A 15,619-nucleotide genomic window follows, 5' to 3' on the forward strand; every position below is an offset into this window, starting at 1 on the left:
GCGCGCAAGACGCAAGACGTACGGCGACCACGCGGCAAGGTGAGCAACTACCGATCCGTCAACGCGGGCGTGTGTGCGTGCGTGCGTGTATGCGTGTGGAAGAGGTTGGGTGACGTCCATCACCGTCACCTAGGGGTTGCATCCAATCGCCCGGTCACGACACCACGCCGATCGACGTCACGTTATGAAATGTGCGCCGCCGTGCGAAAGGGGTGTGTCATCGTACGCCAGCTGTACCACACGCTGTCGTTGACACCGACCGTACGCGCGCTCGGCGGCGTACTCTCTAAGGTCCCGGTACGCGGTTACCAACTGCTGCTTGGCTTGCACTCTCTCTCGTTGTGCATGTGCATGGCAGCTGGGCGAAAAGTTCTGCCCGCATCACCCATCACCAGCCCGCACCACAACCTTCCCGTTAAGGTCTGCCGAGCAGCGATCGCGAGAGCAAACCCCTTGGGGAGAACGAATCGAGTGAATCAGCCGGTGGTCTGTCCCATCCCCCTGGGTTGCAGCGAGGTAACGGCAAACGGGAGCAAGACGGTGGACGACCAAAAGGGAGGGCAATGATAAAAGTGTATAATTATAAATAATTGATTTATTTATCTGACCGACCGAACCGAACGGCCGGCAGCCTCCGCAAGAGCCGGCAGCAACTGGTCCAACTCATCCGGCGTCCCGGGGGAATGTACGCACATTAGCAGGAATGACGATGCAGCGCGACACACACACATACTCCAGCGTTCGCGATATTTCTTTCTCTCCCGTCGCTTGATCGCTTCCTCGCCGTGGTGGCCTCGTGATTAACGCACGCAGCAGCGAGATGCGACGCCATTTGCACGCAGTGTTGGCGGTAGTTCTGCGATCCTGGACCTGGATCCTGGGATGCACCGGAACGGTGGGGAAAAAGATCGTAACTAACCCAGGACGACATGATGATGCTTGGTCTGCTACTGCTGTGGGCCGAGGAGCAGTTATCGGTCGGCGATTTTTCTGCGCTGCTGCTGCGCCATTGCGCTGGAAGTTTTCGCTGCGCTGCGGAACGGTGGCGTAATTGCATCCGCTGCAGAAATGGCGTCTATTTATAATACGGAGATTGATCGACGTGATGATCGCGGCCCGATCGAGCTGAAGCAGATTTCCGCAGAACACGCGTGTTTAGCGAACACCAGTTAGTTACATTTAAAAGCCGTACATGCGGCACATATGTTTATCGGTTGAATGATAGGTCGGAAGAAGCAACAAGCCACAACAATATACTTAGCGTAAATGGTGCATTCGGTGCACGGTGCAGGGAGTGGGAGGAGGGGGGAAACCTCACGCCATCTCATGCCATATGAATGAGCTGGCGATAGTGTATGTCCGCAGCCGAATTGTTGGCGCCCACCACCGCTCAAGATTGGCAACGTGCATTAATTAGGAGAGCGAGGAATTCTTCCAGGTCATGGGCAAAAACAAACCCATTTGCCGCATAGTTGCGCCGTTAGTAATGCGGGAATGATTGAGGTTGTTTGTCCAATCTCGACACGTATCGCTGACGCCGCCGCCCCCGCCGCCGACCGGAAACCCGCTTTGCTCCATATTTCAATGAATCATCGATATCGTAGGGATTTCTAAACTTGACCCTTCGCGGTGCGCTCCTTGGGATACTTATTATTTTCCCACGACGATCAATTACCCTCCCGTAGCCGTACGTGGGTGTGTGCGCAGGGAACTTTCCGTTCTATTGGAGGTGCATGATGCATGCGTCTCGGTGATAGGCTATTTTCAATCATTATCCTCACTACCCGGATGCCCGGGGCACTTTTCACTGGAAGCTGCGGGGAAATATTGATCGGACCGGCCGATATTTCATTCCAGCTGATGTCAGATGCATTCTAGGGCAACTGCCGTGACGCAGTTGTTTTCCACCGCCCTCCGGTTAGACTATCTGTGTAATGGTCTCTGATACCGTGGGTATGATAGGAGTCGAAGCGGGTTGGACTTGAGAAAATTACGCCCAGTGCATTTTTCCTTCGGCGGAAAACGATTAGCAGGGGGAAAACCCCGCCGGTACAGGTCCCACGCGCGCCCAAATGTCTGGCGCTCCGTTTACTATTGAAGAGGAGGTAGGGACCCTGTTGGTGATGAGGGTGGCAGGTCGTTTCAGCCAACGTATTGGTTCCGCGCATGGTAGGAACTAGTGACGGGTAAAGTTGGCAACAATTCGAAGTCGACTTCGATCTGAAATTCCGGAACTGATTCCAACCGGAGTCAGCAGGAGTCGGAATCGGAGATGAAATGCCAGGCCATAAAAACATTGCACCAGCCGTCTCCGGCCTTCTTCGGACGGCTCCGACTCTGAACGACTCGGGACGACTCCGCAAGACTCCGACTCCGGATGTCTCCAAGCGACTCTGGATGACTCCAGGCGAATCCGGTTAACTCCGGACGATTTCGGACAACTTTGACTCCGAATAACTCCAACTCCTGGCAACTAAGACTACGTGCGGGGCTGTTGGTTCCGATTTTGCAGGAGTTGGAATCGGACTAACAATTCAGGCAATTGGATTGGAGTCGTGGGTGCGCTCCTCACCAGCATCACTACCACAAGACCGATCGCGTTCATCACGGCGTAACGTCTCCCCTCCCCCTCCCTACACACTTTAAACATGTGGCGTATACGCACGCAGACAGTGTTAGGTGCGCGCTCGCTCACGAGAGCTCACTTCGTTCGCACGGTGAATGGCAGAGACGCCGTTGTGGTGGGAAGGCCGCAGTTGGACGCCATGATCGGGCCGCCCCGTCGTGGGGGACGAATCATCATGATTGGATTAAGATCACCGATCAATCGGGCCGATCGGCTAGTCTTGTCTGAGACGGCGACCATCGAACACAACAGCGCGAACTACGCGAATCGAGCAAAACGTTGCCGCATGAGAGTGTGCCCGCGCGAATCGAGCCCCACAATACAGTGTGAATAATTCACGATCTACGGACGGAAGAGACGAGCATTTTCAGTTTTCGAGCTACTTTGTCATTGTGTATACTCTGCCGCAAAGTGTGTGTATGGACGTGTGATCCAAGTTCCAAAAGATCCTTCGTTGGGTGGAATATTGTCTTCCTTTTATTTCGAAAAGGTTCGTTGTGTGTGTGTGTGGTAGTGTGCGACAACTCCATTGTAGCAGACTTAAAGGAAGCATTGGTGCGTGTGCGAGTGTGTCGCGTCTGTGTGTATTCTCTTTCGAGTGCCGTTCGAGCAGTTGTCCCTTCACAGTAAGTGTCGATTTAGTAAGAGCAAAAGCAAGTGAGCAAGTGATAGCAGGTTCGAGGTCTACCCAAAACAGCATAGATCAACTATGGGCGGAGGGGGAGTAGGCCCTGTATGTATGTAGGTCCTTTTGCACCAATCATTCGACCGATCATCTCGCCAGCTGCCTCACATTTGCAATGGGAAACTACCGCTAGATTGAACATCGAGATTGAAATCTCGCTCGTCTCTCGACAACAGGTGTTTTGGCAAGCATTATATCGTGCAGGATCTGTCATGCATGGCACGACCCCCTGCGATTCGTCGAGCGATAATAGTGTGCAATAGTGGCCGATTAGTATGCAGCGTGCAAACACGCACCACCAGCAAACAACGATCATGATGGTGATGATGATGATGACGTTTTTTTTCGCCAAAACCGTGTAGTTTTATCATCAGATGACAACTGTGCCCCTCCGCGGGACTTTCATCACCCACCACAGAGCTAGAGCGCGCCGAATGCAATGCCGATCGAGCCCCGGGGCCCGGACGGGTGCTGTCAACTGACAAGGCACACATTGAAATAAAATGTAAATTCGTTCGGCTTCTATTGTGGCCGCACCGGGGAGACATTGCGGTGCCGGAATGGTCGATCGTGGCGTCTCTCCGTTGCTTTCCGCGGGCCTCGGCACTCGGTCAGCGCACGGGTCGAACCCCAGATCGATCCGCGATTCGGTCTGATCAAAAGCCAAACGGGCTGCAGGTTTTGTACACTGTACACATCAGCCCAAGAAGAAGAAGCAGAAGAAAAAAAAGTAGAAGAGCGGCGTGGAAATTTGTATCTCCGTGGCAAAAGTGGTGGAACGCCGCCGACGGACGTGTGGTAAATGCAAATCAGATTTGCTTTTATATTTACATACTTATTTGGTTTTGTGTGTACAACACATGAAACCGCTGGTGGAAACAAACAGCGAATCAGTGCCCTCGTGTGTTGTATATATATATATATATATATATATATATATATATATATATATATATATATATATATATATATATATATATATATATATATATATATATATATATATATATATATATATATATATATATATATATATATATATATATATATATATATATATATATATATATATATATATATATATATATATATATATGTGTGTGATGCTTGCTGTATGCTTGTCTCGTTCGTTCGGATCCTTTCAATCGCCGCATGTTCGGCCAGCGCGAGTTCGAACATTTCTGCAACTTGGTGGATCGAGTTGCGGATCATTGCAGTCACCAAGCCCCATGACATAGTTTGTACAAGCCAGGTGGTATGCACACACATACACATACATACACACACACATATGTATATGCTGGATTATTCGTGGACGGTTGTGGCTCTCTGTGCCGCTCTGGTACCATACTGTCTGTCGCGATCGAGATTCACATATGTGGCGCGGCAGTGGCGCGATATATAAGCTATGGCAATTTGCAATGCGCAACCGGTTTCACTATTCCACCCCGTATTGAGATGTATTCCCGCCGATCGGGGGTTTTGCTGACAGTTTAATTTCGCAGTGCAAGCAGCGCAAAGTGGCGGCAGTTTTTAAGGAACGTCGTGAGATATTACTGGCGGTAGCTTTTTGAGCGTTTGATTGGATAACACGTTTGTTGGAGCAATTCAACTTCGAGCGGTTGGAATTGACGGATTTTGAACCTATAAAACACTTCAAGAGCAAGCAGAATACTATTCCTCAAATAGTACATTCAAAGAGCTTCGTAGCTTAGAAACCTTGTTCTAGAAAGCACCGCTGCCAGCGACGCATTATTTCTAATTAGAAGCTTTAAATTCCAAGCATCGCGCGTTTCCAGCGATACAGCTTGTCATCCGAACGTGCCTTCCAATATGCAAATCATTTGGCAGCAAGGCCCCGACAAAACTGTTTCCGCGGACTGGTATTCCGTTTAAATGCTAATTGTTTTACTTATGATTTTAAACGGCCTAGCGATCGTAACGATCAAAACAGCTCATAACGATTAGGCGCAACGGTTAATCAAACTCGGCCGAGTCGTTACATCCTAATGGGTCAGGTCGTTATAAACTTAAACATGACAGGGCGGGGAAGGGATGACACGTTCTCCTATTGTGGAGTCTTAGTTATTACGTAGTATTTGAGTCGAAGCGTTATTTTTTCTAACTTACAAGTTCTGAGTTGGATCATCCGTGCCCAGAAGCGGTCAGAGAGCTTTCCCAAAACGACGCACGAAATACGACGCAGTGTTCGGAAGCAGGGAGAGAAATTCCATTCGATCCTCAGATTCCATGCCCCGTTTCCCGCTCGGAATGATTTCAAATCACAGACCGACTTAATGCCGAAGTATTTAATCGTGTGTGTGTGCCAGTAAGCAGCCCAGAGCGGTCGAGAGGTTGTTGAATAAACAAAATTCTTAAGTATGCAGCCAAACAAATAAACAAACACTCATCTTTCCAAGTTGATCCGGTTGCCGCGGCAGATAATGAATCATGAAATCGGGTTCGCGAGCTCGTGATTAGATGTACCCGCTTCCCTCAGCTCACAGTGTGATCAATTTGTTAGTGTAGCATTGAAAAGAAACAAATATTTTGCAAATCCACTATGTCTACACACACACACCCACAGGCAGATCTGCTCAGCTTGAGGACAGCCCGACAAAAGGGGCACGGAGCGGAGCGGAACACCACTGAACCACGGCATCCAATATCACGTGGTAAGCAATGTGGTTTGATGATGATACCACAAGGGGTCTTACCGGGGAATATGATCCACGTACATACGGACATAGACACAGCTTTTACTACGCAAGAAAATCGCGATCGATCAAAGTGGTGACGTTCTCTTTTTTGCAAAGCGTGTTTGACGTAAGCTAGAGTGTCGTCTTTGCCATGGACGCTCCATAATGATGGATTGCTCCCCCCGCCGTAAAGAATGGTTAGAATTTGTTCCCTCCCATCAATGGATCGTCCCCAACCAGTGGATTGGATCGTGACTGCAGTGTTCAGGTAGTTGTCGATCACACCATTCGTCGCGTCTATAATTACCAACGATCGCTTCCTCTCCATCGAGCGAAAAGCGCGAGAAGCGGACGGAGCGGTACTCACCTGTCCGTCTGCAAAGGGGGATCGGAAATAGACGCGCGTACACCCGCCGACCGACGGACACACCTCGCGGTCGGTCTTGCAGTGCCATTATAGTTCATCTATTTATGGCTTTCCGCCCGTCAATGATGGCCGTGTAAACAAATGAGGGCTATTAATAGTAGCGCGCATCACTGCCGTGGCTTTCGCGTGATTACAGAGTTGTCTAGCATTTGCTCTGTTGGGCACTTTGGGTTTCTGTAGCATGCACAGCAGCAGCACGAGATGACACTTGGCGATATGAGAGTGTCCAACGTGTGCCGATGATTGATAGGCTTATGGAGGAGCAGGGGAGGGATGGGGAGTGTGTACAGCGTACCGTGTTGACATGCGCGCCGACTATTGACAGGGTGTCTACACCTCTCGGACGTCCCGATTTGTCGCCAATATGTCAATGACAGAGCATGGAGAGCTGTGCTCGGTCGGAGATCTTCATTGATCTGCAATTGAGTGCTCCTAGAAGCGGGACGGAGCGTGACGGAACGTCAACTTGAAAGGACACTCGCCTGCTTTGCTCGGGTCACCACCATTTGAACCACTCGAAATCCTTGTTGGGGGGACCGGAGTGACTTGCTGGTGCGGGGACTCGTCGCTGCAAACAAACGAGTCTACACACCGATGACATCATTCTGCGGCGCATGATAGTCGGACTAATCGAAGCGCGGTGGAACTTTAAATCGGTCAAAACAGTTTGCCTCCCGAGTCGCAGGCGAGATGCCCTTTGCAGGCTGTGACCTCTACCAGCGGGGCACGTCGCGCAAAGCCTGCCTGGAGCCCGTGGCCCATGTGCTCTCAAGAATGTGTGGCCATAAATCACAATCTGGACTCGATGACCGGTTTGCTGGTGCTTAGGCAGCACGGGACGATACATTGGCATGTTGCACTCTCTTATCCCGATGAACACATTCTAATCAACTCAATTGGCGCTGATGTTCAAAGTTCTTGCTGCCGCGTCTTAAAAAACATCCCGGCTCGATCGGAGAGTGCGCGCGTGCTCAATGGTGGGAAACAAATCAATCAATATAGTTAAAGCCGAAGTAGTCACAATTTGGCGCGATTCAGAACCGATCGCCAACAGCGCTACTGCTGCTGCCTTGTTGCCGGCTCCGGTTGGTCACCGTCCAAGCAGTGGGACAAAAGTGCCGCGTTAAATAGGAAATAGAGAGGGAGCGGTGAGAAACTGCGACAAGGGAAGGTGTTAAATTGCACTGTGTGTCGGCCGTGGTGTGACTAACGGAAGATGCAGTGGATTGCTTGTACTATTCACCCCGTTTCCGTCTAACTTCTCGTTCCATTTCCACTACACTGGAGTGCTTAGGTCGCGGTTGGGGGTTAAAAATAACCCAAAACCACCCTGCCCATCATACATGCCCGACCACACGCTGTCGCTTGCTTGCCCTCTCGGCGGGTCGTATCGGAGCGACCAGAGTGTTCCTACTGTTTCTCCATCCCCTCCCTGCCTTTGCGGTGGCGGCGGTGCGTTTTTATAGCGATATAATTGGTTTCCAATTACATGCGAAAGAATAACAGGCAGCAAAAAAAAGCCCTCACATGTCGCGTTGCTTCTTTTCGTTTAACTATGTCAATCCCCGCAGCGAGGCCAGGAAGACATTATTCGCTTTTCCAGCACGTAAGACGAACATGTGCGAGATGTAAAATTGTAATAGCTCGATTTAATATCGATTATTTATTTCCTATATTTTAATGATCAATAGTTCCAAGAACTCGGTAGCGATATTTGTATCTCGTGCTTCCTATCCATCATCCTGGTTCTTTGTTTAAGACCAACTCTTTGGCTCGCTGCCTCCGGGTGAACAATCGTTGCAAGCAAAGATAACGTTTAAGGCGTCGCGATTGTCTTTAAACGGTTGAACTGGTTGAGATATAAATAGACTTGCTAATGGAACAGTAGCAGTAGGAAGAAAAGTACACGAAGACTCGTTGGCTGACCGGAGAGTGATGAATGGTCATCATGGCAATACCTCCCAGATGATCACCCTCTCGCGTAGGGTTTCTGAGAAGTTCGCGGGTATGTGCGCGGAGTTAGGTGTGGGAATGTTTGGAACAAAAAAGCAATTGGCAGTGGGCCGTGAACAAGACCTCCTTACTCTACTTTCTCAACGAAAAAGTACTGTGCAGTGCAATTGTAGATAGACGCTGAAACTCGTAGGACGGTGTGCAGCGCATTTGACGCAGCTTAGCGTCGATTTTGCCAATTCATCCGATCTGCGTTCTGCATGAAAGTGAGATGTTCGATCTCGATACGACGACAGCCCATTTGACCATGGTTCCGCGATCGGCCTTGAAATCAGCGTCGCCGTGCGCCGTGCCAGGGCAAAAGTTGAGCAGGCTAATAATGGACCATATGTGTGTGTGTGTGTGCGTGCCCGGGCACGATCTAGCAGTCAAGTGTAGCGATCCTGTGGCCAGTGGCCACACAATGGCACCACCGCCAAGGTGGCGCAGTTTTGCGCTTGGCCGTAATCGTTCTTTGCTGCAAACGCTCCCGCGTGCCGCTCCAGTGCCGCGGCGGTGTGTGCGATTGTTGCGCGTGATTTGTGTTTTGTTAGTACGGTTTCGCTAGAGAACCGGTATTCGCGGTTTCCTTTCTGTGAGAAAGCGTTCGTCGTCGTCCCCCACACACTCACACACACCGTTCGCTCAGGGGGGTAAGGAGAAGGTGCCTGCGAACTTCCATTGAAGGTTGCAATTGCACCGATTCCACACCGACAACACCTTGCACCACAGCTGCCCAGGTACGGCAGCAGTTGCAAACGCTGCTGCTGCTGCTACCGCACCGGTCGTCATTCTTGGGCTGAGTGCCCCCAACTCGTGGTGGAAAGTATCTGATCACCACCAGCCAATTGGTAATCATTGCGTATTTTGCCCGCAAGTAGCTGTTTATTTATAGTAAAAACCAGTCCGAAGGATCAAGGGCCATGACACGGTTCGTGGAATGCTCGACCTGAACCGGAGCCGGAGCTTCAGCCGATCTAACCCTTTCTTTCCGACCGGTGGGCAATATAATTGCCAGCCCCCGTACCTAGTCTGCTGGAAATGGTGGCGCGATTTTCGCGATTTTAACCGTTTTACGATATGACGGTACGCTCAGTTTTCCGGCCAAAGGTGCGCAATTAAACATCTTCAAGCTAGGTATCTGCTATCGATCTGCTGGCCGTCATTTTCCCAACACACGGTTGGCGCAGTCACGGTTGGCCAGTCCTCGAACTGACTTACTGGTGTTAATGAATGCTGGACAGGCACGCGATTCCACACGGGAGATTATGCGATCGTGGCATTAGGCGTATATTCAAGGCATCGCAGCCTCGTCCGGCATGACCGTATCGCGCCCAACTCGTCATTGACGTCAATTCCCACTGTTTGCTACCTGAAGGTATCCGAATACGTAACGATTTTACGAAATTGCCACATGTTACTCAGGCGAAAGAATCTGATCAGAGAATCTTTAGAGTTTTTTGTTGTTTTCTACGCGTCGCTTCTTGGGCGAGCGTTACAATTTTTGAAGTGAAACAAGCTCAACGGTTTGGTAGAATATATGAGAGTTTAAAACAACTTAGACTGGAGATTAGTATCTAGTGCTAGGTTGCATCCGGGTAACCTTCAACTTTGCTGGATGATGAACGATCAAAAATCGCTTCCTTATTCCTTGGGTTGCCAGCTCCAACCAACAACAGCAACTACAAAAAAAAAAAAAAACACACCAAAATAACCTCTATAACTCAGTCACGTGAGTGACTCAAGTCACCGATCATCGGGATTACTATTCTGTGGCCAGCGGTAGGGGCCAATTTGCGTTGCAGCTAAATTTTTGCACGTCCGCCATGTAGTTCACTAACCTATCCAAAAAACGGAGAAAAAACAACAAACCAAAACTACCGTTTATCTGTCAAGGGCGTGCGGTTTCCCGGGTTATGGTGGACGCCCCCGGAAGTGTCGAGACCGCGGGCACACGCTGTAAGACGCAACACGCAGTGATGCTCGCGAACGCATGTGCTTCTAGCGAAACGGGCCCGTCGTGTGCTCGCGGCTTGCGTGCGACATTAGCGACCAAGATTAATAAACGGTGCCGTGGGTCGAGTGATTAATGACTGATCGGTTTATTTATTGTCGCCCAACATCAAACGGCTTTTTTCTTGCGGCACACGCGATCGTGTCGGTTGCGTAGGTTTTTGTTTTGGGGTTGTGATTTAGCTTAAGCAGGGGCTTTCGGGAACGGTTCAAACGGAGAATATAGTTTTGATGAAAAGTGGTTTTAGACACTTAATTTGTTGTGGTAAGATATGCATGAGTTTAGCATATTTTCTAGTAATTCCCGATTTTAAACATTTAACTAAAAGTAGATTATTTCGCATCGATCAGCAATGAATCAAATTGGAAAAAATGCTGTAAAAACTGAAAAAGGGAGCTTTCACGATATATATAGAGTTTGACACTTGGTGGCTGAAATCATCATTTCGGCCTAAAAAATATGTTAACAAACGCCGATTTGTCTCGGGCGCGATCAGGTTAGCTCATAAGGGATTGATTTGTTTTTTTGCTGAAGGATAAATATTGTGCCAAGAAAGGTTAAAAATTGATTGGACCTGTTTTTTTAGTTTAATAGAAGTAATATAACTCATTTCAAACAGAAAAAAATAACAAAACAATTTTAAAATGCATATTTGTTTGTACACAATTGCTGAAACCCAGTATGGCGAACCGTAACTGTCACATCAATACATCCTGGAAGATGAAAGCTATTTCACTCACAGTCTAAAATTTCAGCTCGTTGGCTTAAAAAGAGAAATAGTCTGAAATTTAGACAAACCGCGCATCCTCAAACCTGCGTAGGTAGAGAACCGCGCTTAACACTAGAAAATACTGTATAGTCTGGTAACATCGATGCAAATATCTTATCGACACGGAAATGTTCAATGGGTTATGCACAATAAAACATAAAATGCACTATAGCGGCAACGATCCGGTAAAGTACATTCTTCACAAAACCAACACATTATTCAATGATCAAATGCAAAACGTCATCTTCATGTCAGTAGTCTCATCGAAACCCCCTGCAGGTGACGGCTGTTTGGTCTACCGCCGCAGCATGGGCATATCGGTAGAGTTGTTTTATGAATGAGATGACGGTGCTGTCGCACGACTACTAGCGATGATTAATGGGCGATAATCATTGCACCCCCAAACCGAATGTTTGGCCCGACTAACTGCCCAAAAACCAAGCGCGCACGTGTGCGGCTGCGGTCGCGCTAGTTAATGATCGTAGCTCGTAAGCAATTTCTCTCTGCCTCTATCTGGCCGGGAGTCAGTACCGGCACAGTACAGAAATGTTTAAACAACGGCAGTGGTGCAGACTGTCCGTGGCACCTGTGCGGCATATTTCACCAACCGGGATGATAAAGATGTCGAATAATTGTTTACGGTTAGTAGACAAGATGCGATGCAAAGAAAACAGAAACAAATCACAAGAAAAGGAACAAACACTGATGGGAAAGGAACAACTCGCACACGCCCGGGTCGGGTCGAGGTAAGGTTTTGGTTGATTTAGAATTCGACGAACAAAACAAAACGACCGATACAGAACAGACCATGTGCCATGTGATCATGCAGTAGATACCGGTGCAAAATAGAAGAAAAAAAACAGTGCAGACACACACACACACACACACACACACACACACACACACACACACACACACACACACACACACACACACACACTCCCGACAAAGAGATAAATAAATAAATAAATAACGACTATCGCGCTCGGCTGTCCAGGGCGGGATCTCCAGTTAAACAGAGGAGGTGGAGGGTGAGAATTAATGGGGTAGTAAAGTTTCAGCTTGCAGGAGAGGCCCGAAAGGAGCGTTGGGAGAGGTGATCTTCGCCAGATCTGCGGCGATTGGCGGCAATCGGCGTGAAATCTTTATGTGCGACTTTCGGTTTTTATTTATTTGTCTTTATTATAAGTGTTAAAGGAGTTTTTTTTTGGTTGGCTGGTTGGTTGGACGGTTCGCTTCGCTATGTCCGTTTCATTCGCCGGTTCGCTCTACTGATCGTCGGGTTGGGTGTGCTGTTAGTGGCATTTAAATTCGATTTTATAACATCCTTCCACGAATCACCGGGTGGCTCCATAAAGTCATTCGGGCCGCGCACCGCACCGAACAGGTGGAAGGAAGTGGATTTAATGGGCCGAACCGGTTGCCTCAGGCCGTGCGTGTGGGGGGAAGGGGGGAGGAGAGAACCATTCGCTGGGAGGGAGGGGAGTTACGAATTAAAATAAAATGATATGGCCACCCGGAAAAAAACCTGCTCCCAAACCAGGTTTTTAGGGGGGACATGTTTAATAAGCGCATAAGCACTGGGATTTACAACATTTCGCTTGCGCGCAGAAGTTAACAAATGGGTTAACAAACACAACAAAAAAACATGGTGGGGGATGTTTTGCATTTGCGGAAACTGGAACGGGAAGAGGCTATAGTTCCACCGTTCACCGTGGGAAGCGTTGCGTCTTTCAATCCGATGCATTCGCTCCCTGTTTCTTTTTATGTGGCGGGAAAACAAGTAAAAGAAGGAGCATTTGTTTTCTTTTTGCCTCCCGCGCCCACAGCCCACCGCCACGCAGTAAGCGTGGTTCTGTTAATTTGCATTTTCTGTCACATCAACTTCTTCTTGCTTTAATCAACGGCGTGGCCCCACTCGGTAGGATCGGATCGGTGTGATGCGATCTGCCCTCCAGGAGGGGGGATTGCCTCGTCTGCCTGCCTTGCGAGTGCATGCAAGGGTGGTTGTGGTGTCGGCATCGTTTGAAAATTTGGTGTTTCCGCTTCTTCCGCGCGCGCGCGCCGCCGCCTGTTATTTATGAGCGTGCAAATACTGCGCTTGGAGTTGACGTGAAGGGTTGTTGTACGCTTTTCTTAGTGTCTTTTTTGCTTGGCGATGGTGTCCCATGGTGTCATTTAAATGATAGAGTGGTTTTTCTGTAAGATTAAATTAGCCTTTTGGTAAACATCGGACCACGCGCGTACGGTGGAGACGCATGGTGCGGTGTACCAACAAAAAGAGGACATTTTGGAAGTGTTTTATTGCGATGTGGTTCCCTTTTTTATCAATTATCACTAGAAGTGTGCGCATCTTTTTTGTTTGTGCCATTCCCATCACACTCATCGGTGGAGATATTTGCGTAAGTTGACTGCGAGAGTGGTGGCTGCCGTACAACTGGCTGCAGACTTGAAGGTTCTTTGCGTTTGCATCCGTCAGCAAAACATTTGGGAAAGCCCCGAATGACGCATTTATCAACTGCTACGCAAATACATCCACCTTGAGAAGATTGTTAAATGGCATTAAATGGCAAATAAAAAAGAATGAATACATACAATGTAAAATCTCACTTTGTCGAATTCATTAACGGTACTAGGAAACGTGATGGTGATAAAAATCCCATTTCTTTATATTTCTTACCTTTTTTGGGGATATCCGGTTACTGTTGTCGATGATACGGATGGTTAAATACATGATTAATTCGGTTCCTTTCCAATCTCTCTTTTTCTCTCCCCTTACAGATGTGTTCCCGCAATCTAGCAATTTCGTTGGCATTGATTATCGCACTGGTACCACTGTCAACTGTCGCCTTACCTCACCACAGCATCGTGAAGCGCAGCTCTTTTTTTGACATAGAATGTAAAGGACAGTTCAACAAACAGATCTTCTACCGGTTGGATCGAATATGCGAAGATTGCTACTCGCTGTTCCGGGAGCCCCAGATTCTGTCCTTCTGCAAGTAAGTTGTCGCCTAAAGGCTTCAAAGTTCACTTCACTAACCCTAGAGCTGCTTGAATAGAATGCAGAGAGTGAAAAAGAGAGAGAGACAAACAGTGTGTGTGTGAGAGAGAGAGAGAGAGAGAGAGAGAGAGAGAGAGAGAGATAGAGAACAAATAATTACCCTCCAAACCATAACACATGTGTGTCTGTTTACAACACTAATTCATCCACAATGCACGTAGTAGCGATAATATTTAAAGAAATACTCAAGTGGACAATAAATTAATAAATCCAACATGAGCGATAACAAAAACCCAAACACGAATGTAACACTGTGGCCAAGAAGCAGACATAAATTTTCCTTCCCATGAATGCCCATTTGCTGTTGCCCACTGATTTGTGCATGCTAATTTCTAACCCTCTAAAGCTAATTGCTGAATACTAATTGGCGTTGTTCGATTTATTCGCAAGTGTTTATTCCTACCGCAACCTGTTTAGTGCACCCCAACACACACACAAATGGACACGCGAGATCGCAATCAGTTGGAGTATAGCGTTCTTGGGCTGGGATAGCTTGGGAATGGTGGGTAGTGGCAGACGCTGGGCGTATGATCGCCATGTCACGATCGATTACAATCATGTGTAGTTTAGCTTGTCTTATCTCCCCGTGGCGATAATAGCTTCCGTAGCGGGATGAGCACTAAATATAGCGTGGCCATTTCATCATCTCTAGCTGATCCCTATCAATGTTTAGCTTCGGCCGGAGAGTGCAAAAACTTTTACAAAACACAGCAAACGGGCAGTAAGACGTCCAAGAGGTTGCCGCTGGGTCTATCGTTTGCCACAGCTTCTAGAAACAGCCGTGAACAGAGACGCCCGCGTTTCTAATTTATGCTCTTGTACGGTACTCTTGTCAGCAGTACGTGCATTCCCCCCCCCCACCCCAGCCATTCCCCGCATGTTTAGTTCAGTAGGGTGGTCTTTTGCTCGATCCGCTTTAGCGCCCCTTGGTCTGGTTAAAAAGGGCAATTGGTTAGGTGGAATGGGTGGCAGGGGCAACGGTTTCTTTTTGCTGCACATAACTCCGTACGGCTGTGTGTGAGTGTGTGTATGCATGTGATCGCATGAAACTCTCATGTACCGTTGACCTCGTACGCAATAAGACTCGTAAGCTGTGATGCTCGGTGTGACTCCGATTGCTTCTATTGCGGAACTGTGCAGCGCACGACAGCCTGCCCGGGATGTTGGCAGACATCTTGGCGACGCTTGTTCACCGACGGGCGGTTGCCTACTGGTCGTCCACCGACCGCTTACGGCAGCCGTCGGGCGGGGTTGGTGTTTTGCTCTGCTGCGAAAAGATCACACACAAAACCCAAGCGGGGCAGATCGACGGACTTGTGTTGCTGAAGACGTTAATGTATACAGTT

The 15,619-nt window shown here is 48.5% G+C and overlaps 1 protein-coding gene across 5 annotated transcripts in view; it reads left to right on the top strand.

The window, feature by feature from the left end:
- The window catches only part of LOC121594073 (ion transport peptide-like), a 38,059-nt gene that overhangs the window by 17,469 nt on the left and 4,971 nt on the right, over positions 1-15,619 (top strand). For 4 of the 5 annotated variants that reach the window (XM_041916995.1, XM_041916993.1, XM_041916994.1 and 1 more), the window contains exon 2: positions 13,994-14,211. In XM_041916995.1, coding sequence (XP_041772929.1) covers positions 13,994-14,211 — 218 coding nt within the window. Of the gene's footprint in view, positions 1-2,830; positions 3,253-13,993; positions 14,212-15,619 lie in introns of those variants that run through there. The other variant, XM_041916996.1, reaches the window with a different exon arrangement.

Source organism: Anopheles merus, chromosome 2L, assembly GCF_017562075.2.
Source record: "Anopheles merus strain MAF chromosome 2L, AmerM5.1, whole genome shotgun sequence".
NCBI classification, from domain to species: Eukaryota; Metazoa; Arthropoda; class Insecta; order Diptera; family Culicidae; genus Anopheles; species Anopheles merus.